Source organism: Vulpes lagopus, chromosome 1, assembly GCF_018345385.1.
Source record: "Vulpes lagopus strain Blue_001 chromosome 1, ASM1834538v1, whole genome shotgun sequence".
Classification (NCBI taxonomy): domain Eukaryota; kingdom Metazoa; phylum Chordata; class Mammalia; order Carnivora; family Canidae; genus Vulpes; species Vulpes lagopus.
This window is the reverse complement of record NC_054824.1, coordinates 70,398,786-70,421,157: the sequence shown is the minus strand read 5'-3', so window position 1 is coordinate 70,421,157 and position 22,372 is coordinate 70,398,786. Positions and strand designations below refer to the sequence as shown.

The 22,372-nt window shown below is 45.4% G+C and overlaps 2 protein-coding genes across 6 annotated transcripts; both read right to left on the bottom strand.

Annotated features, from left to right (window-relative positions):
* Window positions 1-311: 311 nt before the first annotated feature.
* Window positions 312-5,221, bottom strand: DAXX (death domain associated protein). 5 transcript variants are annotated; one of them, XM_041740121.1, is made up of 8 exons: window positions 4,616-4,771; window positions 3,470-3,728; window positions 2,486-3,314; window positions 2,146-2,360; window positions 1,790-1,988; window positions 1,168-1,636; window positions 784-1,006; window positions 312-573 (listed from the first exon to the last, which is right to left on the bottom strand). In XM_041740121.1, the coding sequence occupies exons 2-8, from the start codon at window positions 3,674-3,676 to the stop codon at window positions 514-516; spliced, it is 2,202 nt and encodes a 733-aa protein (XP_041596055.1). In that variant the 5' UTR covers window positions 3,677-3,728; window positions 4,616-4,771; the 3' UTR covers window positions 312-513. The 5 variants fall into 5 exon arrangements, with proteins under 5 accessions (XP_041596055.1, XP_041588614.1, XP_041626448.1 ...); XM_041732680.1 differs by lacking the exon at window positions 4,616-4,771 and adding an exon at window positions 4,906-5,221 and having other exon boundaries at window positions 312-1,006; XM_041770514.1 differs by having other exon boundaries at window positions 312-1,006.
* Window positions 5,222-5,579: 358 nt separating this feature from the next.
* On the bottom strand, window positions 5,580-10,753 carry SMIM40 (small integral membrane protein 40). Its single transcript, XM_041748236.1, has 2 exons — window positions 10,472-10,753; window positions 5,580-5,696 (listed from the first exon to the last, which is right to left on the bottom strand). Exon 1 carries the CDS (start codon window positions 10,751-10,753, stop codon window positions 10,511-10,513), a length of 243 nt encoding a protein of 80 aa, XP_041604170.1. The 3' UTR covers window positions 5,580-5,696; window positions 10,472-10,510.
* Window positions 10,754-22,372: the final 11,619 nt, after the last annotated feature.

Here is a 22,372-nt window from a genome sequence, read left to right as displayed (position 1 = left end):
CCCGCCCCCTTCCTCCGGGCACGGATTGGCCAAGTAACCTTGAGTCGGCCCCTGATTGGCCTTTTTACTCCTACCGCTCGAAGTGAGAAAAGTAAAGCGAGTTCGGGAGGCTGAAGCAAGTTTTTTTTTTTTTTTTTTAAGTGCCTGGCCGAGGGCTAGGGGGTCTGAGGGCGAGGGAACTCCGGGAGGCGAGCTAAAGACAGGCTACAAAGGACAGCTCCAAGGGGTAGCCCAGGGCCAAGGTTAACCCTGAGCCAGAGAACAACTGGTGCTGAGCGGTGAACGCAGAAGGACAAGGAAAAAGACAGGGATACAATAAGAAAGGAACTTTATTGTTTATTAATGTTTCTGTGTAAAACTTAAGTTTTTGTTGGTTTTTGTTTTTGTTTTTTAAAGAAACACCACTAAAAAGGGGATTAGCTCAGTCAATCCCTTCCTCAGTCATCAGCTTCCCACCATCCTCCAAATACTATCCCAAAACACTTTGGAGGCTGGGAGTGGGAGGAGTGGCAGCTAATCAGAGTCTGAGAGCACGATGATCTCCTCTGGATCGCACTGTGTGGCCACACTCATCTGCAGGGGAGTGAGAGACAGAGTCAGAAAGCAGCGTCTGGAATATACGGGGAGGAGGAGCAGAGGAAAGGATTTATCCGAGATTAAAAATTGGGGTGAGAAAAAAGGAAGAGAGAGGATGTGGTGTGTGCAATATTCAGATGGAAAACCTGAAACTGAACAGACAATGAAAGAGAATTGAGTCAGGGAAAAACTGCCTCCCCCTCTTACCTTGTAGGTACCAGGTCTGGAGGGCTGTGAATGAGGGGTTTGGGACAACCGGGCTTGAGATGGGCTACAGAGGGAGCTGGTCACCAGGCCATGGCTAGGAGAATCCACCCTCGTTGAGGAATCCGCAACTGGGGCCATGGAAGTCAAGGGAGAAGGTGGGCTGGGCAGAGTAGGTATCTTCCTTCCATTCTTTTCATGCACTGACCTTTGCCTTTCCACATAGCTAGGGACAGAAACACAAATATGCAGGGAGTTATGGAGAGCCTGAGGCTAGAGGGGGAGTGTCCAGTTTCTCCCAGCAGACCCAGTTCCTCAATATTCCTCTCAGAAAGCCCCCTGTAATGTCTCCTTGGCCTCCCTATTCTTCCTCCTTGTTGTTGTTACCTGTTTCCTAATGGCTCTGCTCCAGTTTCCTTCTCCTTCCGAGACTTCTTGCAGGGGGGACAGGAGTCTCCCCAGGTGTGAGGAGACACCCCTCCATTGAAGGAAGTGGAGGTGACCATGGCTGCTCCATTCTCCAAGACGGTGGTGAGAGGTTCCTCTGACTGCTTCCTGGAAGAGGAAATGTCCCTCTCCTCAGGGGAAGGGGTAGTATCCAGGGGCAAGGCTTCAATCTCTAGCTCAAAGAGCTGAGATATAGGGCTCTCTTCCTCCAGGAGTAACTCCTCAAGGTTTTCTCCATTGCTCTCAGCATCTATGCTGGAGGGGGCCAAGGGCTCTTCTGATGATGGTGACACCGTGAATTCTTTGTTTTGCTGCTCCCCCATAGACCTGCTGATCCCTTTGCTAGGTTCCAGATTCTTTTCAGTGGAGATCCGTGGTGGGGACCTAGGGCTCTTGTCTCCATCCTGACCTGGAAAAGAAGAAAAGAGGGGAGAGGGAGCATGAGAATTTGGGGAAAGAATACTGCTGAGAGTAAGAGGAAGAAGGGAAGAGTCTCAAACAGGTGGTTCACATCCAACAGAATAGAGGAAACTGACACAAAAAGGGACTGGTCTTGACATACCTGCCTCCTCCTCCTCTGCATCGTCCCCCTGACCTTCCTGCATCTGTTCGAGATCCTCCTCTTCTTCAGAATCTGTGGCCTCCTCTTCTTCTTCCTCTTCTTCCTCCTCCTCTTCCTCTTCACTTTCCTCATCTTCTTCATCATCTGTCTCAGGCTTGGAGGTGGTAGGGCACTCCTGGGATGCCATTCCACTAGGGCCCTGGGGAGACAAAGGAGTTTCTCTAAGGAATCCCTTGCCCCAGAGGATCTGGTTCTCGTGTTCCTTCCACACTCTTCCCCCTCAATGACCCTGAAATCCTTGTTGGCCAGTGCAAGGAAAGGACAAGGTCTGTCTGAAGGGTTTATCCCTTCCATACCTCACCAGAATCCAAGGAGGCTTTGAGGGGGTCTGTAGAGTGGGAAGAGGTAGCTTGGGGAAGCCGAGCTCTCCTCTTCTGCCTCTCACCCTCCTCACTCTTGTCTTGCATCATTGCATATTTGGAGATGACCTCATCCAGCCGGCTCATAGCCAAGCTCCGGTTTTCTCGCAGGCGCCGGGCTAGGGCAGGATCTGACAGTGCAGGGTCAATGCCTACATGAGAAGATATATAGTCAGAGTACTCAGCCCAAACCCTAGAAGAAGGGACTAGAGAGATGCTCCCTCCACCAAACATCTGACATACAAGGGTTACCAGTAGGCATCTCACTGATCCCTACCTGGCCTGTAGTCATCTGTGAGGTGACAGCCAAAGTTGTAGATGAGATCAAGGTGGCGTCGCTCCTGTAACCTGATGCCCACATCTCGGAAGGCATCCTGAGCCATGAGCTGGAGCTGCTGTCGGGGAAGACCAAGGCTGTGCCGAGCAGCTGCCTTCTCCACAGCCCGCAGTACATCTCCATAGTCAGGGAAGGTATCTGGCCCTGGTTTGTTGATGAGCCGTTCAATGCGCCTGTTAACCTCTGGGTAGCGGGTGCCACGATAGGGAATGCGCTGCTCTATGACACGGCCCGTCAGGGAAGAGCAGTCTTTGAGCTCACAAAGCCGCCCAAAGAGGCGGATCAGCTTACGCTTCAACCTTGCCTCCTGCAGGTATGTGGAGTCTGGATCGTCCAATTCTGAGAGATCCAACTCTTTTTCCTGCAGCCGCCGGATCTCTGCCACATAGAGCGCTAGCAGCTGCTCCAAGCGCTGGATCTGCCGCCGGGAACCACGGGTCCTTGGTGCCTCAGAGGCAGTGGTCTCGGCATTTGTGGGGTCCGAGGAGGCGTCTGTGGGAGGGTTATTCCCAGAGGGTTCACTAGAGGTGGCAGCAGGGGCCAGGTTCAGCTTCTTCTTGGCTGAATGGGCCTTGAGAACAGTGCAGAGCTCATTAATGTAGACATAGAGCTTAGCTGGCCGGCTCTGGGCCCGGGATAGGACCCGAGAGAGGATGTTGCAGAACTCCGCCGAGGCCAAAAACAGAGAGTGGGCACGCTGCTGCCGGTTATAGAGGAATGGGACCACCTCAGGGTGGTCTGCTGTCTGCATCTTACAGAGTTCAAGGAACTGGAGGTTTCAGGAGAAGAAGGGAGGGGGGAAAGAGACAAGGGGAGGGGTTGAGAGAAAGAAGGCAAGGCGGGATTAGTGGGGAAGAAAGGACTACAGAGCCAGTCAGCCATCCCCCTCCCTGGGGCACAAGAATCTTCTCCCCTAAAGCTCACCTCTTCAAACAGCTTCTCATTCTCCAACTTGTAGCATTTCTTGCCGCCAGAACTATTGCTTCCTCCAGCCCCATGGGGCTGGGAGGAGCCAGGGGCTTCTGCCTGGGGTGAGGCCGGATTGGGGGGTGGGTGGGAGGGCCCTGGCTGAGCAGCTGCTTCATCTTCGTCATCATCATCCAGCACGATGATGCTGTTAGCGGTGGCCATGGGGGATCAAATCCCCCGGAGGAAGGAAGTGTTGGGGATTTCGGAATTCCTGCTGGAAGGGGATGGGGCCTCAGAAAGAGCCCCTCCAGCATAGCCCCTCCCTTCATCTCACACATTTTCCAATCTTCTTGGGTTTCAGTAACACCCAGCCCTGCTCAACAGTGTCCTCACTGCCTAACTTCAGCAACCACTAGTACCAGACACTTTTCTGGCCTTTCACTACCTGAAACCACCTGAAAACCTTAAGTCCCCACCCCCAGCTCTACCCCTTCTGTCGAGATCCAGTCTGTTTCATTTCCCCACTATCTCTTATACTTGCCAAGCTGACTCTTCCAATCTCTCGACCACCTCCTGCACGTGTGCACTCTGGATTTCCTCGACATTCCCTCGCACAGATACCACATCCCCGTCAGCACCACCTCACCAGCCTTCCCCCTTTCACTCTCAAACACGTCAAATCCACACCCTCATCCCATCCTGAAGGATCACCCCCAACTCCTAGACTCTCAGAGGCGAAGGAGGTTCTCTCCCAACAATCCATTCCCCTTTCCCCTCCTGGGATTATTCTCACATTCCACCCTCTGACGGGTCTCCTCAAACCGGGGCGTTAGGTTGGAGAGATCTCACCTCAAGTCCCCTCCCTCTCACCCCACCCGAATTCCCCCATTCTCTCTCTGTGACCTGTAACCGATTGTGAGCCCAGTACTGAGCTCTCCGGATTCCTCTCAGATCCCAACCCCGCATCCGACCCCTTCCCCCGAATGAGCTTCCCGCCAAGTCCCCCTCCCCCAGTTCAGCCCCCGACCACCCCACTCCCCTTCAGGGATTGGAAGGAAGGTACCACAGCTTGCCCCTCAGACTCAGCGCCTGGGACTCCCCAGTACCTCTCCCTCGACATTCCCGCCCCTGCCTTCGCTCCCCGCACGGTCCGGCCCCCACCTCAGAAACGGTCTCTCGAGGCGACCCTCGCTGCTGATCTCAGAACCTCGCAGGGTTCCCTCCGCCTTCCTTCCCCCAGTCACCGCAGGCCCTTCTCTGGACCGGAAGTCGCAGAGTTTCCGCCTACGGACACCCAGACGCGGCCATATTGTCGTACGGCGCCCGGCCCCCCTGCGGCAGGAAGTGGCGGTAGGCCCGCCCCCCCGCCCAGTGCCTCCCACAGAGTATGCCGCTCTCTTTCCTGTGACCAGTAGAGGGCGGGCTTGCCCCCGCAGGACGTCCCAAAGTACCTGGGGGCCGCCATCTTGCCGTACGGTACTGGCTACGCCCGAACTCGGGGGCGCCACCAACGAAGCTCTTTTCGCCGGGTGCTTTTGCGACTCCACCAATCAGAAACTTCCTGCATCCAGCCCAACCGCCGGCGGGTCGCGTGCTGGAAGGACTGAGCCACCTTTCCAAGTAGGGGAGGGGGGGACGGAACAGGACAGCTAAGGAATTGGGCCCTCCAAGACTGTGCAGGGGTGCATAGGAGAGCGAGAATCTCCTAAGAGGGAAAAAACCCTCTTCCTTCCGCTGGGCCATTGACCAGCCTTCCGGCGCCGCTTTCCTACCTGCCAGGTACCCTTTCCGCGGCTTCATCTACTGCGCCTGCCCCTTCCTTTCTGCAGGCTGCGCGCTCCCTTGCCGCTGTCCAGCAGCTACTTCTACTTCCCCGTGCCCACACCTCCCAATAGTGAAATCATAACACATGCATACAAACGAGCACAATTCGCTACACAAAGTTGTTGTTATTATTATTATTACTATTGTTATTGATTTCGTTTTAAGCGCCTCCAAGGAGCTAATGACCAACCCAGCAGGTGAGACCTAGGTGGTTCTCCGTTCCTTTCTGGTGGGGTGCCCGAGGTGCAAGCAGTGATGACCTGGAGGCCGTGCCTTGTCCAGGAGCTCCAGGGCCATAGGACCGCGATGTGGGGCGGGGGCTTTGAGGAGAATCTGTGCAAATTGCCGCTGTTGGATGAAATGAGACTTGTAAAATACCTTGAGTCTCCACTGGTCTCTTCCTCTTCCTCTGGGAGAGCTGAGAAAAGAACGGGGAGACAAGAAACTGACTTTGACGCCCCCTCGCCCACACCCACACCTCACCCAACTTTAAAAAGGCCGGAAGGACTCGTGGAGGCCACGCTGGGTCCAAATACGAGCTTATGGGGAAGTCACACCGGTTAACACGGAGATTCTCCTCCCCTGCGTCACATTCCACAAGTGGTGAGTATCTTACCACTTTCTGGGACCACAGAGTACCAGAACCTCAAACCCTCACTTCCATTAAAGAATCCCACACCATATGTAAGCCTACAGTCTTCAAATTAGGGAACACGAAAACTCCCCAAAAGGGTACGCAGACTTAGGAGACATAGGAATTTAATTTCCAGATTCTCGACTTTCCCAAAATTGATCTGAGTAAATGCCTGCAAGTAGAGGTTTTCTTTCTTCCGGTTCCCTTTTATAATAGACTTGCTCCCTCTTAAAAAAAAAATGCATGCAAGCATACCTCATTTTATTGTGCTTCACAGATATGTGTTTTTTACAAATTGAAGATTTGCATCAAGCAAATCTATCAGTACTATTTTTTCTTTTTTTCAAGATTTTATTTATTTATTCATGAGAGACACAGAGAGAGCTGAGACAGGCAGAGGGAGAAGCAAGCTCCCTTTGGGGAGCCCAATGCGGGACTCAGGGTCGCCACCTGAGCCAAAGGCAGATGCTCAGCCACTGAGGTGCCCCTAAAGATTTTATTTTTAAGTAATCTCTATACCCAACATGGGACTCAAACTTACAACCCCCAAGATCGAGAGTTGCATGCTCTACCAACTAAGCCAGCCAGGTGCCCTTATTGGCATCCTATTTCTAGCAGCATTTGTTCATTTTGTATCTCTGTGTCACATTTTGGTAAGTATTGCAATATCTCAAACTTCTTCATTACTTTTATATTTGTTACCGTGATCTGTGATCAGTGGCTTTTTGGTGTTACTATAGTCTTAGTTTTGGGGTACCACAAAAATGACACCTATATAAGACAGCGAACTTAATAAATACTGTGTGTTCTGACTGCTCCACTGACCAGCTGTTTCCCCATCCCTCTCCCTCTCCTCAGCCTTCCCTATTCTTTAAGACATAGCAATATTGAAATTAGGCCAATTAATAACCCTACAAAGACCTTTAAGTGTTCAAGTGAAAGGAAGAGTCACCTGTCTCTCACTTTAAATCAAAATCTGGAAATGATTAAGCTTGGCAAGGAAGGCATGTTGAAAGCATGAGATAGGCTGAAAGCTAGGCCTCTTGTGCCAAAAGTCAGGATGTGATTGCGAAGGAAAAGTTCTTGAAGGAAATTAAAAGTGCCTCTCTGGTGAGCACATGAATGATAAGAAAGAAAAACAGCCTTATTACTGATATGGGGGAAGCCTGAATGGTCTGGATAGAAGTCAAACCAGCGACAACACTCCCTTAAGCTACAACCTGACTCTCAGAGGCCCTAAGGCTAAGAGAGGTGAGGACGCTTCAGAAGAAAAGTTTGAGGCTTGCAGGGTTGGTTCATGAGGTATAAAGAAAGAAGCCATCTTTGTAACATAAAGTGCAAGATGAAGCAGCAGGCACTGATGTAGAATATGTAGCAAGTTATCTAGAAGATCTAGCCGGAATAAGTAATGAAAGTGGCTGCGCTAAACAACAGATTTTCAGTGTAGATGAAACAGTCTCATATTGGAAGAAGGTACTATCTAGGACTTCAATAGCTAGAGAGAAGTCAGTGCCCTGGCTTCAAAGCTCCAAATGACAGGCTGACTCTTGTTAAGGGCTAATGCAGCTGGTGACATTAAATTGAAGCCATTGCTCCTTTGCCATTCCAAAAATCCTAGAGGCCTGAAGAATTATGCTAAATCTTCTCTGCCTGTGCTCTATAAATGAAACACCAAAACCTGGATGACAGCACATCTCTTAACAGCCTGGCTTATTGTTAATGCCTACTGCTCAGAAACAAAGATTCCTTTCTGTTAGTGCTTATTAAAAATGCACCTGGTCATCCAAGGGTTCTGATAAAAATGTACAATGAGATTAATGTTTTCATGCTTGCTAACACAGCACCCATTCTACAGACCATGGATCAAGGAATAATTCTGACTTTCAAGGGTTATTATTTAAGAAATACATTCCATAAGGCTATCATTGGCATACATAGTAATTCTTCTAATGGATCTGGGTGAGGTAAATTGAAAACCTTCATGAAAGGATTCATCAGTGTAGATGCCATTAAGAACATTCATGATTTATGGGAAGAGGCCAAAATATCAACATTAATAAGAGTTTTGAGAGAGTTGATTTCAACCTTCATGGTTGACTTTGAGGGGTTCAAGACGTCAGTGATGTCAGTGGGGGAAGTAACTCCAGATATGGTAGAAAGAGCTAGAGAACTAGAATCAGAAGTGCAGCCTCAAGATGGGACTGAATTGGCTATAATCTCAAGATAAAACTTTAAGAGATGAGGAGTTGCTTCTTATGGATGAGCAAAGAGAGTGTTTTCTTGAGATGAGATCTACTCCTGATGAAGATGCTAAGATTATTGAAATGACAACAGAAGACTTAGAATATTACATAAAGTTAGTTGATAAGGCAGCAGCAGGGTCTGAGAGGATTGACTCTAATTTTGAAAGTTCTTCTGTGGGTAAAGTCCTATCAAACAGCATCACATGCTACAGAAAAATCATTTGTGAAAGGAGTAGTCAATTGATGTGGCAAATTGCATTGTTGTCTTATTTTAAGAAATTGACACAGCCTTCAGCAACCACTACCCTGTTCGGCCAGCAGCCTAAAGCATCTAGGAAAGACCTTTCACCAGCAAAAAGATTAAAACTCCCCAAACACTCAAACGATGTTTGGCATCTTTTAGCAATAAAGTTTTTTTTTTTTTTTTTGAGACAGAGTGCATGCATGCGCATGGGGAGGGAAAGAGAGGGAGAGAATGCCAAGCAGGCTCCACACCCAGTGCAGAGCCCAATGCAGGGCTCCATCTCATGACCCTGAGATCAAAACCTGAACAGAAATCAAGAGTCAAATGCTTAACTAACCGAGCCACCCAGTTGCCCCACAATAAAGTATTTTTCAATTAAGATATGTATATTGGGTTTTTTTAGACATAATGCTATCACACACTTAATAGACTACACTATAGTGTAAACATGATTTTTATATGTACTGGGAAATCAAAAATGTTCCTTTGACTTGTTTTATTGCGATATTCACTTTATTGTGGTTATCTGGAACCAAACATGCAAATTTCCAAAATATGCCTGTAAATCATGAAATCTTACCTTGTCTTAAATACAGAAACATATAGTGGGGCACCTGGGTGGCTCAGTTGGTTAAGCATCTGACTCTTGGTTTCGGCTCAGGTCATGAACTCAGGACCCTGCGACCAAGCCCTGCATGGGGCTCCCTACTCAGCGGGGAAGCTCCCTTTCCCTTTTCCCCTCCCCCCAGATTATGCTTTCTCACTGTCTCTCAAATAAATACATAGAACCTTTAAAAAAAATAGCCTATTTCTTTCATCAAGTTACCATAAGCACCACCTTTCCTATCTCATTAAAAATGTACTTCTTTTTTTTTTTAATTTTTATTTATTTATGATAGTCACAGAGAGATAGAGAGAGAGGCAGAGACACAGGCAGAGGGAGAAGCAGGCTCCATGCACCGGGAGCCCGATGTGGGATTCGATCCCGGGGCTCCAGGATCGCGCCCTGGGCCAAAGGCAGGCGCCAAACCGCTGCGCCACCCAGGGATCCCTAAAAATGTACTTCTAATTTTTTAAAAAGATTTTATTTATTTATTTATGAGAGACACAGAAAGAGAGGCAGAGACACAGCAGAGGGAGAAGCAGGCTCCCTGCAGGGAGCCCAATGCGGAACTCAATCCCAGGACCCTGGGATCATAACAGGAACCAAAGGCAGACACTCAACCACTGAGCCACCCAGGTGCTCCTAATTTTTAATTATTTTAAAAATGTGTGCAATCTTTATGCCATTTAATCAGTTCTGTCCTCATAATAATTGTGATATGGAGAAGTTTTTTTAAAAAACTTTGCTGTCCGTGGTCACAAGAAAGGAAAATACTTTGCATATCAGTTAATATATATATATGTATATGCAGGGAAGTATGATAGATTGGCCAATAAAAGACTTTCACATATAAAAGCCTAAAATTGTCTGTAGGGAAGTGGACTGATAATAGGTGTTTGAGGAGAAAAGATTCATGAAAGAAGGAAAGGAATAATCCCAATTGTTAAGAGCATGTTTATCTTTTTTAAATGGGTAGTGGGACTATCAGGTCACTCTGATATTACCATTCCCCTGGACATTTAAAGGGTAATATGTTTTATTTTTAAATATAAATGTTTTGGGGGTGCCTGGGTGGCTCAGTCGGTTAAGTGGCTGCCTTCCACTCAGGTCATGATCCCAAGGTCCTGGGATCAAGTCCCACATTGGGCTCCCTACTCAGTGGGGAGCCTGCTTCTCCCTCTCTCTCTGCCGTACCCCCCCCCACTTGTGCTTTCTCACTCTCTGTCAAATAAAATCTTTTTAAAAAGTGAATATTTTTAATATGCCAGAAATTACATCCTTGAAACAATTTTAATTTATGATGAAAATTTTTAGATGGCTCCTTAAAAATATGCAAGAAGTACAAACTTTTTCAAAATTATTTTCCAGAGTATAGGTGCAAAAAAATTTAAGACAGCTGCTCTAAGCTATCCAAGTGTCCCCTGCACAGCCCCCAGCAGTCCCATTTCCCTCTTGCCTCCCCTCTCACCTCTGTAGCAGGGGAAGAGAATATTTATAGGAAAGGTGGTCACAATTCCAGCTCCTCCTCCTTCTGAGGTGTTCTCAGGAGCCAGTCCCCAAACTTTGTCCATGGTAGCAGCCACAGCAGCTTACAAACAGCCTCCAGTGTCAGTAGTGTCAGGATGAGAAACAGGAAGACAAGGAAGGCTTTGTCCAAGGCCCGACGGAAGGGACTCCTTGGAGGACAGGGACCCTGGGCAAATGCCAGGAACACATCCTCCTCGTCCACATCACCTTCCTCCTCAGCCATACTAACTCATAGTCTGAGAGCTGACAGGATCAGGGAAGACTGGGATGGAAGCCCTTGGTCAGCAAATCGAGGATTAAGGGGCATGGCCGCAGCAAGTCTTACACCTGCTGGGCCTGACCCTAATTCCCCCACCAAAGAGAGAGGAGAGAAAAGCCTCTGAGCCTTTGAAACCATCATATGATCATCCAGTGCAATGTGAATGGTCCGGACTAAATGATACATAAAGGCTGTCCACCTTTACTGTAACTGTGACCTGTCAACTGAAGGCCCAGCTGAGAGCTATGCAAGCTGGTCCAGTCATGTCAGGTCCCTAGGCTCAGGGCCCAGCGTCTTGGGCCCCTACGGACAAAGGGTGAACAAGAGGAGCTAGTATGAGCCGGTAAGCTGCTGTCAGCCCATTCCAGCTGTCCAATGGGAGGTGAGAAAAGGCCTAGGGGAACTGAAGCGGGGGTGCAAGAGCAGCAGCAGGCTCCAGCTTGCACAGGCCTACCTCTCCCTAAGTCTGCAGACCCGTTGAAACCCAATGCACTCTCCTCCTCATTTCTGGGCCATGCTGTCCAGAGGACAACTATAATTGGAGGGCAGGGGCCCAAGGGAACATCTGTAAAAAGAGAAAGATGGTGACTGGTCAGCGGAGCCAGAGAGTAATTAGGACTTAAGTGTTGGGGCAATAATGAGAGCAGGAGTTCTGAGGAAGAGTTGCTGACTGGGAGTGTCATCCAGGAGATTGTCACTGGGGCAAGCATTGAAGGCCATTTCTTGTCCCTGTTGCCCAGGCACTGGCCGGAAAGTCCATAACAGAAATGGAAGCCCAGTGGAGACCTGAGGACCCCCCCACCCCTGCGATAAGTGGGGCAGGGGGTAGGTAGGGCAGCCAGCAGAGGGAGCAGTGTGTGGTGGTGGACCTCATACCCGGAGCCTTTAGGGTCTCTTACTTACCTTAATAGGAAGACCTTGTTCACCACCGAAAGGTACAAATGATATCACAATCTTATGTAGAGTCAACTTATGTTATTATTTGCTGTTGCCCCAAGAGGGCTGTGTTAAGAGTCAAAAAACCTGGATGGGTTCAAACAAATTATTTTTGAGGTGTGTTAAATTTTTGTTTAGTATATGTACTGGCCAAGTGAGGACTTATGTTAAATTAATTCAACAAGGAAGCCATTAGACTGAGGTGGCACTAAAGGCATGGTGGCCTACATTAGCAAATCAAAACCTAAGCCTGTAAATTCCTCAAGGATAGGAAATCAAAACACTGAGGACAGTCACAGCCATCTAGGCTTTTTTTTCTTTTTTCAAGATTGTATTTATTTATTCTTGAGAGACACAGAGAGAGACAGAGACATAGGCAGAAGGAGAAGCAGGCTCCTTTCAGGGAGCCCAATGTGGGGGTCAATCCCAGGACCCTGAGATCACAACCCCAGGAACACGCCCGGAGCAGAAGGCAGACGCTCAACCATTGAGCCACCCAGGTGATCCGCCATCTAGGCTTTCAGCTATATAGCCAGTCAAGTAATTGCCTTTCTTTGCTTCTGCACTTTATCTATATAAGTCTGTCCCCATGCTCTGTCTACAGAGCATGCCTAAGCACTTCTGATCTGCTGCTGCCCCATTCAAATTTAAAAATTCAAATTTTTTAATTTTTTAAAAAAATTTATTTACTTATTTGACAGAGAACACAAGCAGGGGGAGGTGCAGACAGAGAGCGAGAAGCAGGCTCCCTGCTGAGCAGGGAGCTCCGTAGGGCTCAATCCAGGACCCTGGAATATGACCTGAGCTGAAGACAGATGCTTAACCAACTGAGCACCAAGGTGCCCCTAGTGTTTTAAATAAAATTAATAAATCTCTCTCCTCACAGAATTGTTATAAGGAGAAAATGACGTCAGGAGTTTTTTTTTTAAGATTTTATTTATTTATTCATGAGAGACACAGAGAGAGAGGCAGAGATACAGGCAGAGGAAGAAGCAGGCTCCATGCAGGGAGCCCGATGTGGGACTTGATCCTGGGTCTCCAGGATCATGCCCCGGGCTGAAGGAGGCGCCAAACCGCTGAGCCACCAGAGCTGCCCACGTAAGGAGTTTTTTGTTTGTTTTTACTTTTTGTAAATTGTGAAGTGCTATATTAATATATTAATTTCTGATACCCTCACTTACATTTCAGGCAAGTTTACAATAATGCTACACAAACACCTTTATCTTTCCTTCCACAAGACCAATGTCTTGTATGATATATAAACCTAGCACTTCATAGGATTTTTTTTTTTAATTTTTAAATAATTTCAAGTTTACAGAAAACATTTAAGAATGGTTTCAAGAACTCTAGTATGCAGGGGTGCATGGGTCGCTCAGTCAGTTAAGTGTTCGACTCTTGATTGTGGCTCAGGTCATGATCTCAGGGTCACGTGATTGGGCCCCGCACCAGTCTCTGCCTCTCCTGGCACCCCTCTCCCTCCCACACACTCACAGGTGTTCTCTCTCTCTCTCAAAAAAAAAATACTGGTATCCTTTTCATCCTACTTCCCCACTTATCTACATTTGGGTAAATTTACTCATTTCTCTCAACCCCAATATAACCATCTGTTATGGGTTGCATTTTGACACACAAAATTTGTATAGTAAAGTCTTAACCCTCAGTATCTTAGAATGGGACCTTATTTGGAAATAGGGTGATAATAGATGTAATTGGATAAAATAACATGAGTCATACTGCAGGAGGGTATATACCTAATCCAAAGTGACTAATGTCATTATGAAAAGAGGAAATTTGGACACAGACCTGCATATAATGAGAACACCACGTGTGCATGAAGGTAGAGAGAGGGCTGATGTGTCTTCAAGACCAGGAATGCCAAAGCTTGCCAGCAAACCACCAGAAGCTTGGTGGAGACTCATTGGATTAGACTTTTCTCTCATATCATTGTTTAAAAAGAACCAACCCTGCCAACACCATGATTTCAGACTTCCAGCCTTCAGAACCATGAGGCAGGGATGCTGGATGGCTCAGCAGTTGAGCTTCTGCCTTTAGCCCAGGCCGTGGAACCTGGGGTTTGGGATTGAGTCCCACATCAGGCTCCTTGCAGGGAGCCTGCCTCTCCCTCTGCCTATGTCTCTGCCTCTCTCTGTGTGTCTCTCATAAATAAATAAATAAATAAATAAATAAATAAATAAATAAATAAATAAAATCTTAAAAAAAAACCCATGAAGCAATAAATTTCTATTGTTTAAGCCACTAAGTTTGTAGTACTTCATTACAATGGCCCTAGCAAACTAATACACTATTCTAAATAGGAAATCAGCACCACTGTTCAAATCCTGGTTACCATTCAAATTTCACCAGCTGTCTCAATAATATATCTAATAATATAATTCTGGCCTTTTGGGTCCAGAATTACATATTGCATCTGGTTGTCACATATCTACAGTCTCCTTTAATCTGGGCAGATCCTTTATCTGCCTTGGCTTTCCAGAATCAGTTTTAAAGATCACAGGCTTGGGGTGCCTGGGTGTGGTTTCAGCTCAGGTCATGATCTCAGAATCATGAGACTGAGCTTCACATTGAGGTCAGGGCTCAGCATGAAGTCGCTTGAGATTCTTTCCCCTCCCTCTCCCTTTGCTTCTCCATCTGCCCCCATCTCTCTCTCTCTCTCTCTCTCTCTCTCTCTCTCTCTCTCTCTCTCCCCCTATAAAATAAATAAATAAGATCCTTTTTAAAAACCCCAAAACTGGGGCGGCCCGGGTGGCTCAGCGGTTTAGCGCGTCTGCAGCCCACGGCGTGATCCTGTGATCCTGGAGACCCGGGATCGAGTCCCACATCAGGCTCTCTGCATGGTGCCTGCTTCTCCCTCCACCTGTGTCTTTGCCTCTCTCTCTCTCTCTCTCAATAAATTTTTTAAAAAATTAAAAATAAAACAAAACAAAACTGGGATCCCTGGGTGGCTCAGTGATTGAGAGCCTGCCTTCCGCCCAGGGTGTGATCCTGGAGACCCGGGATCGGGTCCCGCGTCGGGCTCCCTGCATGGAGCCTGCTTCTCCCTCTGCCTGTGTCTCTGCCTCTCTCTCATTCTCTCTCTCTCTCTCTCTCTCTCTCTCTCTCTCTGTCTCTCGTGAATAAATAAATAAAATCTTTAAAATAAAATAAAATAAAAACCCCAAAACTAAAGAGCATAGGTTTTTCATTTCTGCAAGGTGTCTCTCAACCCAGGTGCCACATAAGAGCAAGAGAAATATGATGTTGTGTCTTTTCAGTGCGCCAGTGAATTACATCAAGAAATGCAGGAAGGAGGGATCCCTGGGTGGCGCAGCAGTTTGGCGCCTGCCTTTGGCCCAGGGCATGATCCTGGAGACCTGGAATCGAATCCCATGTCAGGCTCCCGGTGCATGGAGCCAGTTTCTCCCTCTGCCTGTGTCTCTGCCTCTCTCTCTCTCTGTGTGTGACTATCATAAATAATAAATAAAAATTTTAAAAAATTAAAAAAAAAAAAGAAATGCAGGAAGTGAATGCACCTCGCTCCCGTACTACCAACCCAGTTTGGCAGGTTTCTCCTTCATAAAGTCATCACTTGTCTGTCTATAATTCCTAAGAATCTGCCACATCATCAGATCTCTATCTATTTGCCTTAGCATCCATTGATAACCCCCATTGGAATAATCTCCATGATAATACTTATTAAATACTGATTTTTAACTCCATCATTTCCTCTTCAGCTTTTAGTCAACAATCTACTATGAAAGAGAGCATTCCCTTCTCCCTCATTTATTCATTTATAATGGATTCCTATCTTACTCAAATGAATTAAAATCCATTACTATCATATTTATTGTCTGGACTGTGGATTTCTATTTTACATAATGAATTATAATCAGTTACTATCATTATTATTTTGATGTGCAAATTATCCCAAATTTAGCAAATGAAATAGCCTTTCAAGCTGGATCCTGTGTCCTTTTGAAATTTTCTCAACATTATTTGAGTGCTTCCTTACTTTCTCGACAAGAGGTTATCCATGCTCTCAATCTACTTTTGCTGCTTCAGCCCAAGAATCAGCTATGTCTTTTTCTGGCTTCTTCTTATAAGATGGTACTTGGAAACCAAAATCTGGGTGGTGGACATCATTATTGCTACAGGGGTGCCATTGTTTCTAAGCCCTTCTGTAAACCAAGCTAGGAAATATGTGAACATACACACACACACATACACACACACACACACACTATTCCAGTTACTACTGCTGCCTAACATACCCAAGACTTAGTGGTATAAAATAACCATTTTATAATGCTTGTGGAATGATGTCAGGAATTCAGGAAGGACATAGTAAGACAGCTTATCTTTGCTCAGTGATGTCTATAGAGATCCTCAGCTGGGAAGATCTTAAGGCTGGGGGTAACTTAACTGCTGAGGTGGAATCATGTGGAGGCATCTTCTGACAGTTCATGCTAGCTGTCAGCTGGATCTCTGCTGGAGCTCTTGGCTGGAACACCCATAGGAGTCCTCTCCACAGAGCCTGGGCTTCTTCACAACATGCTAACTTTGGGGTAGTTAGAAGTCTTATATGGCCCTCATGGCTCCAAAAACAAGTGTTGCAATGAAAAGGGCGGAAGATACATCACCTTTTAGATCTAGCCTTAGAAAGCATATACAGCATGACTTCATTGCATCTTTTGCATTACACGAGAGTCATAAACCTGTTCATATTTATAGGGAGGAGATATAGATCTCATAAATCCACCTCTTAATGGAAAAAGTGGAGAGAGTTCAAGAGAGAGAATGGTAGGTGAGTAAGAGGAGAACAAGAGCACAGCCAGCTCTTTCAAAGAATGTTGCCCTAAAGGGAAGTAGAGAAATGCAGCATAATATAGAAGATATGGGATCAGGAGGAAGGATTTTTTTAATGGGTATATTCTGGTATTTTTTTTTAATTTTTTTTTTATTATTTATTTATGATAGTCACAGAGAGAGAGAGAGAGAGAGAGGCAGAGACAGAGGCAGAGGGAGAAGCAGGCTCCATGCACCGGGAGCCCGACGTGGGACTCGATCCCGGGTCTCCAGGATCGCGCCCTGGGCCAAAGGCAGGCGCCGAACCGCTGCGCCACCCAGGGATCCCCTATTCTGGTATTTTTATCTGCTTATAGGAATGACTAAGTAGGGAGGGAGGAAACAAGGGAGTAAAGTGGTAATTATAGGAGTGGTATCCTTTTTTTTTTGATATCATAAATATTCCTGTCCCTGGATTTTCTTTCTTTCTTTCCTTCTTTCTTTCTTTCTTTCTTTCTTTCTTTCTTTCTTTCTTTCTTTCTTTCTTTCTTTCTTCTTTCTTTTTTTAAGATTTTATTTATTTATTCATGAGACACAGAGACAAAGGCAGAGACATAGGCAGTGGGAGAAGCAGACTCCCTGCAGAAAGCCTGATTCGGGACTTGATCCCAGGACCCCAGGGTCACAGCCTGAGCCAAAGGCAGATGCTCAACCACTGAGCCACCCAGGCCCCTGGTAGGGGTGGTATCCTTTAGTGAGAGGGCTCAGGGTTCAGTGTGTAAGTAGAGGAGTTGGCCTTAGAAAGACACATTTGTAGTGCCTGGAGGGAAGACAGAGTCTAATGGCAGAAATGTAGTGAGTGAGGGAGATGTAGTGGGAGGTGGAGAAAGTTTTCTTCCGTTGCTTCTAGTGAACTAGGAAATAACATAATCAGTTGGGTACCAGGGGATTGATTTACCAGGGAGAGAAAAGAAGGTGTAGACATTTGCAGGGTCCCAGTGCAAGAGTAAAAATGGAGGCCTACATATCATAGGTCTAAATTTTTTTAAAGTCACTAATCAGACTAATGGACTGCTAAGTATGTTCTTTACTCATACCTTGACAAATGTACCTTCATTACAAAATAAAAAAAAATATGTAAAACAACACAATTAGAACAACAAAATGACTACATTTAATTATTATCACATGTCCCTAGGTATTCTATTGGTGGATCAGATATAGTTGGATGAGTAATAAAGATATGCATTATTTACAAATTAATAATATATATATTGTTTTAAATTTATTTATTTATTTATTTATTTGAGAGAGAGAGAGAGAGAGGTTAGGGGAGGGGCAGAGGGGAAGAAAGAGAGAATCTCAAGCAGACTCCTCACTGAGTGCAGATCTCAGCGTGGGGCTTGATCTTACAACCCTGAGATCATGATCCAAGCTGAAGCCAAGAGTCAGACACTCAATTGACTGAGCCAACCAGGTACCCCTAAAATATATATGTTATAAAATGAATTATATTTATCTTTATTTTAGCAAAGTCACTATGTTATTATAGTCAAGATTTTCACATAATCTGTGTTCTATTGATGGTAATGGGCTGAATTTAAAAGTTAAATGCAACCATATTCAAACTTTACAGTATTTGAATACATTTGCATACAGATGTATAATGAAGTTAATGTCAGATTAAAATTTTGCTCATGCTTTCAAATATTATTTTTCTAATGTTTAAATCAGCTATCCAAACTAAAGTATAAAATCCTGGTGCTGGCACAAAAACGACACATAGATCAACGGAACAGAATAGAAAACCCAGAAATGGGAGCGCCTGAATGGCTTGGTCAGTCTGCCCTCTGCTGAGGTTGGGCTTCCTGCTCAACAGAGAGTCTGCTTCTCCCTCTCCCCACCTCCCACCCCACTTAATTGTACCAAGAGCAGTATTACTCTTTTTAAGATCTCATGTGCCAGTAATTTTATTTTTTTAAAGATGTATTTATTTTAGCCCACACAAGTGGGTAGAGAGGCAGAGGGAGAGGAAGAGAGTCCTCTCCTCAGCTGAGGGGAAAGCCTGACCCAGGGCTCATCCCAGCACCCTGAAATCATGACCTTAGCCAAAATCAAAGGCTGGATGTTTAACCAGCTGACCCATCCAGAATGTGCATAATTTTAAAGGGCCACAATATACTCAGATTTTGCTGGTAAGAATTACTGGATTGCATGATAAATCTTTCTACTGTTTGTGGGGCCTGAAAGGAATATTATCTTCCACTGTATGGCTCTGGCTTCTTGATATCAGTTAGGTGGTATTTTTAAGTCACTGATTTTACCTAGATCATCTTGACATTCCAATGCAGGAGATACTTGTTTCTCACATCCTCAGAAAACTGGAAATAAATCATCCACAGGAACTGCATTGAAGCAAACAACATTCAAAATAATGTGAATATCCACATCGAGGGAAGGAGACTGCATGATATAATTTCTAAAGCTTATGAGAACTTGGTGGAGGAGATTAGCATTGAGTCCATAATCAACATCCAGTTTCTGAATTTCTTTACCATTACAAAACTTGTCTAAGACCCTCCTTTATTTCATTCTTGTCCAGAGGGCAGGTTAGCTCAGCCCTGACTCTGCTATCTGCGCTGGACCGTGAGGTTTCAAAGTCGGCTGCATGAACAGAAACTTGTTCTGGGCTTTGGGGCCTTCTGAGATAGAGGAGAGTCAGAGGCAACTGCACACATTCCCCAGAACCCCATGAAGGGGTTCAACTTGGGCACGAAGGGCAAAAATGTTGGCTGCTCAGTGGCCAACCCAGCACACCAATGAAGCCGAGCCCACAATAGGGCACAGTGGGGGAAGGACATCAAGGAGAATGGCTGGAGCAGCCTGGGACTTAGCCTGGAATGTCACTTCTAAGATCAAGTTATAAAAGACACGACTTTCATCTTGCTGGCACTCTATTGCTGGCTTTGATGAAGTAAGCTGCCATGTTGGAGAAGCCCACATGGCAAAAGATTGAGGGTAGCTTCTGGACAATAGCCAATAAGAAACTGATGACCTGAGTCCAACAACCTTTAAGGAACTAAATCTTGCCAATAACTGTTGGAGTGAGCTTAGAAACAGGTCCTTTCCTAGATGAGCCTTCAGAATGTGCAGGAGCTCAAGCCAGAAGCCCTTCTTGTGTGGGTATAAAAAGTGCTAGGATTAGTCCATCAGACCTCAAGTTTTTTGCTTGCATGTTTCCTAAACACACTTTGGAAAACTATGTGACCTTTTCATATCTTTTTCACTTTAGAGCTAATTGTTTTTCTTGTGAATTTAAATAACTACAAAGGGTATAAAATTCTGATGTCTTACAAATGTTGAAATTTTAACATAAAACTGTTTATATTATTCTTTTAATAATATCTTTTAAATGTATCCAATAGAATTTAAATGCCATCATTGTTTGATATTCAACAATCACCTTTTTTTTTTAAAGATTTTATTTATTTATTTGAGAGAGAAAGAGAAAAAGAGAGAGCATGAGCAGGGAGAGAGATTTTATTTATTTATTTTATGTATTTATTTTATTTATTTGACAGAGAAAGAGAGAGAGCATGAGCAGGGGAGCATGGGACTAGGGACTCTGGTATCATGACCCAAGCAGAAGGCAGACACTTAATCCATTGAGCCCCCCATCAACCCCCAACATCTCCCTTTTAAAAGAGATATGAGGGACACCTGGGTGGCTCAGTGGTTGAGTGTCTGCCTTTGGCTCAGGGTGTAATCCCAGGGTTTGGGGATCGAGTTCTGTATCGGGCTCCCCGAGAGGAGCCCACTTCTCCCTCTGCCTATGTCTCTGCCTCTTTCTCTGTGTCTCTCATGAATAAATAAACAACCTTTTTAAAAAATAAAAATAAAAGGGATATGAATGGGGGGTCTGTGTCCTTTTGAAATTTTCTCAACATTATTTGAGTGCTTCCTTACTTTCTCGACAAGAGGTTATCCATGCTCTCAATCTACTTTTGCTGCTTCAGCCCAAGAATCAGCTATGTCTTTTTCTGGCTTCTTCTTATAAGATGGTACTTGGAAACCAAAATCTGGGTGGTGGACATCATTATTGCTACAGGGGTGCCATTGTTTCTAAGCCCTTCTGTAAACCAAGCTAGGAAATATGTGAACATACACACACACACATACACACACACACACACACTATTCCAGTTACTACTGCTGCCTAACATACCCAAGACTTAGTGGTATAAAATAACCATTTTATAATGCTTGTGGAATGATGTCAGGAATTCAGGAAGGACATAGTAAGACAGCTTATCTTTGCTCAGTGATGTCTATAGAGATCCTCAGCTGGGAAGATCTTAAGGCTGGGGGTAACTTAACTGCTGAGGTGGAATCATGTGGAGGCATCTTCTGACAGTTCATGCTAGCTGTCAGCTGGATCTCTGCTGGAGCTCTTGGCTGGAACACCCATAGGAGTCCTCTCCACAGAGCCTGGGCTTCTTCACAACATGCTAACTTTGGGGTAGTTAGAAGTCTTATATGGCCCTCATGGCTCCAAAAACAAGTGTTGCAATGAAAAGGGCGGAAGATACATCACCTTTTAGATCTAGCCTTAGAAAGCATATACAGCATGACTTCATTGCATCTTTTGCATTACACGAGAGTCATAAACCTGTTCATATTTATAGGGAGGAGATATAGATCTCATAAATCCACCTCTTAATGGAAAAAGTGGAGAGAGTTCAAGAGAGAGAATGGTAGGTGAGTAAGAAGAGAACAAGAGCACAGCCAGCTCTTTCAAAGAATGTTGCCCTAAAGGGAAGTAGAGAAATGCAGCATAATATAGAAGATATGGGATCAGGAGGAAGGATTTTTTTAATGGGTATATTCTGGTATTTTTTTTTAATTTTTTTTTTATTATTTATTTATGATAGTCACAGAGAGAGAGAGAGAGAGAGAGGCAGAGACAGAGGCAGAGGGAGAAGCAGGCTCCATGCACCGGGAGCCCGACGTGGGACTCGATCCCGGGTCTCCAGGATCGCGCCCTGGGCCAAAGGCAGGCGCCGAACCGCTGCGCCACCCAGGGATCCCCTATTCTGGTATTTTTATCTGCTTATAGGAATGACTAAGTAGGGAGGGAGGAAACAAGGGAGTAAAGTGGTAATTATAGGAGTGGTATCCTTTTTTTTTTGATATCATAAATATTCCTGTCCCTGGATTTTCTTTCTTTCTTTCCTTCTTTCTTTCTTTCTTTCTTTCTTTCTTTCTTTCTTTCTTTCTTTCTTTCTTTCTTTCTTCTTTCTTTTTTTAAGATTTTATTTATTTATTCATGAGACACAGAGACAAAGGCAGAGACATAGGCAGTGGGAGAAGCAGACTCCCTGCAGAAAGCCTGATTCGGGACTTGATCCCAGGACCCCAGGGTCACAGCCTGAGCCAAAGGCAGATGCTCAACCACTGAGCCACCCAGGCCCCTGGTAGGGGTGGTATCCTTTAGTGAGAGGGCTCAGGGTTCAGTGTGTAAGTAGAGGAGTTGGCCTTAGAAAGACACATTTGTAGTGCCTGGAGGGAAGACAGAGTCTAATGGCAGAAATGTAGTGAGTGAGGGAGATGTAGTGGGAGGTGGAGAAAGTTTTCTTCCGTTGCTTCTAGTGAACTAGGAAATAACATAATCAGTTGGGTACCAGGGGATTGATTTACCAGGGAGAGAAAAGAAGGTGTAGACATTTGCAGGGTCCCAGTGCAAGAGTAAAAATGGAGGCCTACATATCATAGGTCTAAATTTTTTTAAAGTCACTAATCAGACTAATGGACTGCTAAGTATGTTCTTTACTCATACCTTGACAAATGTACCTTCATTACAAAATA

Bases quoted from the DNA above. Each gene is read 5' to 3' on its own strand.
- SMIM40 (XM_041748236.1), bottom strand. From the start codon at position 10,753: ATGGCTGAGGAGGAAGGTGATGTGGACGAGGAGGATGTGTTCCTGGCA.
- DAXX (XM_041732680.1), bottom strand. From the start codon at position 3,676: ATGGCCACCGCTAACAGCATCATCGTGCTGGATGATGATGACGAAGAT. The intron at 1,637-1,789 runs GTATGTCAAGAC...CTTCTTTTCCAG, and splicing joins TGCAGAGGAGGAGGAGGCAG to GTCAGGATGGAGACAAGAGC. The intron at 1,007-1,167 runs GTAACAACAACA...TTCTGTCCCTAG, and splicing joins GCAGAGCCATTAGGAAACAG to CTATGTGGAAAGGCAAAGGT.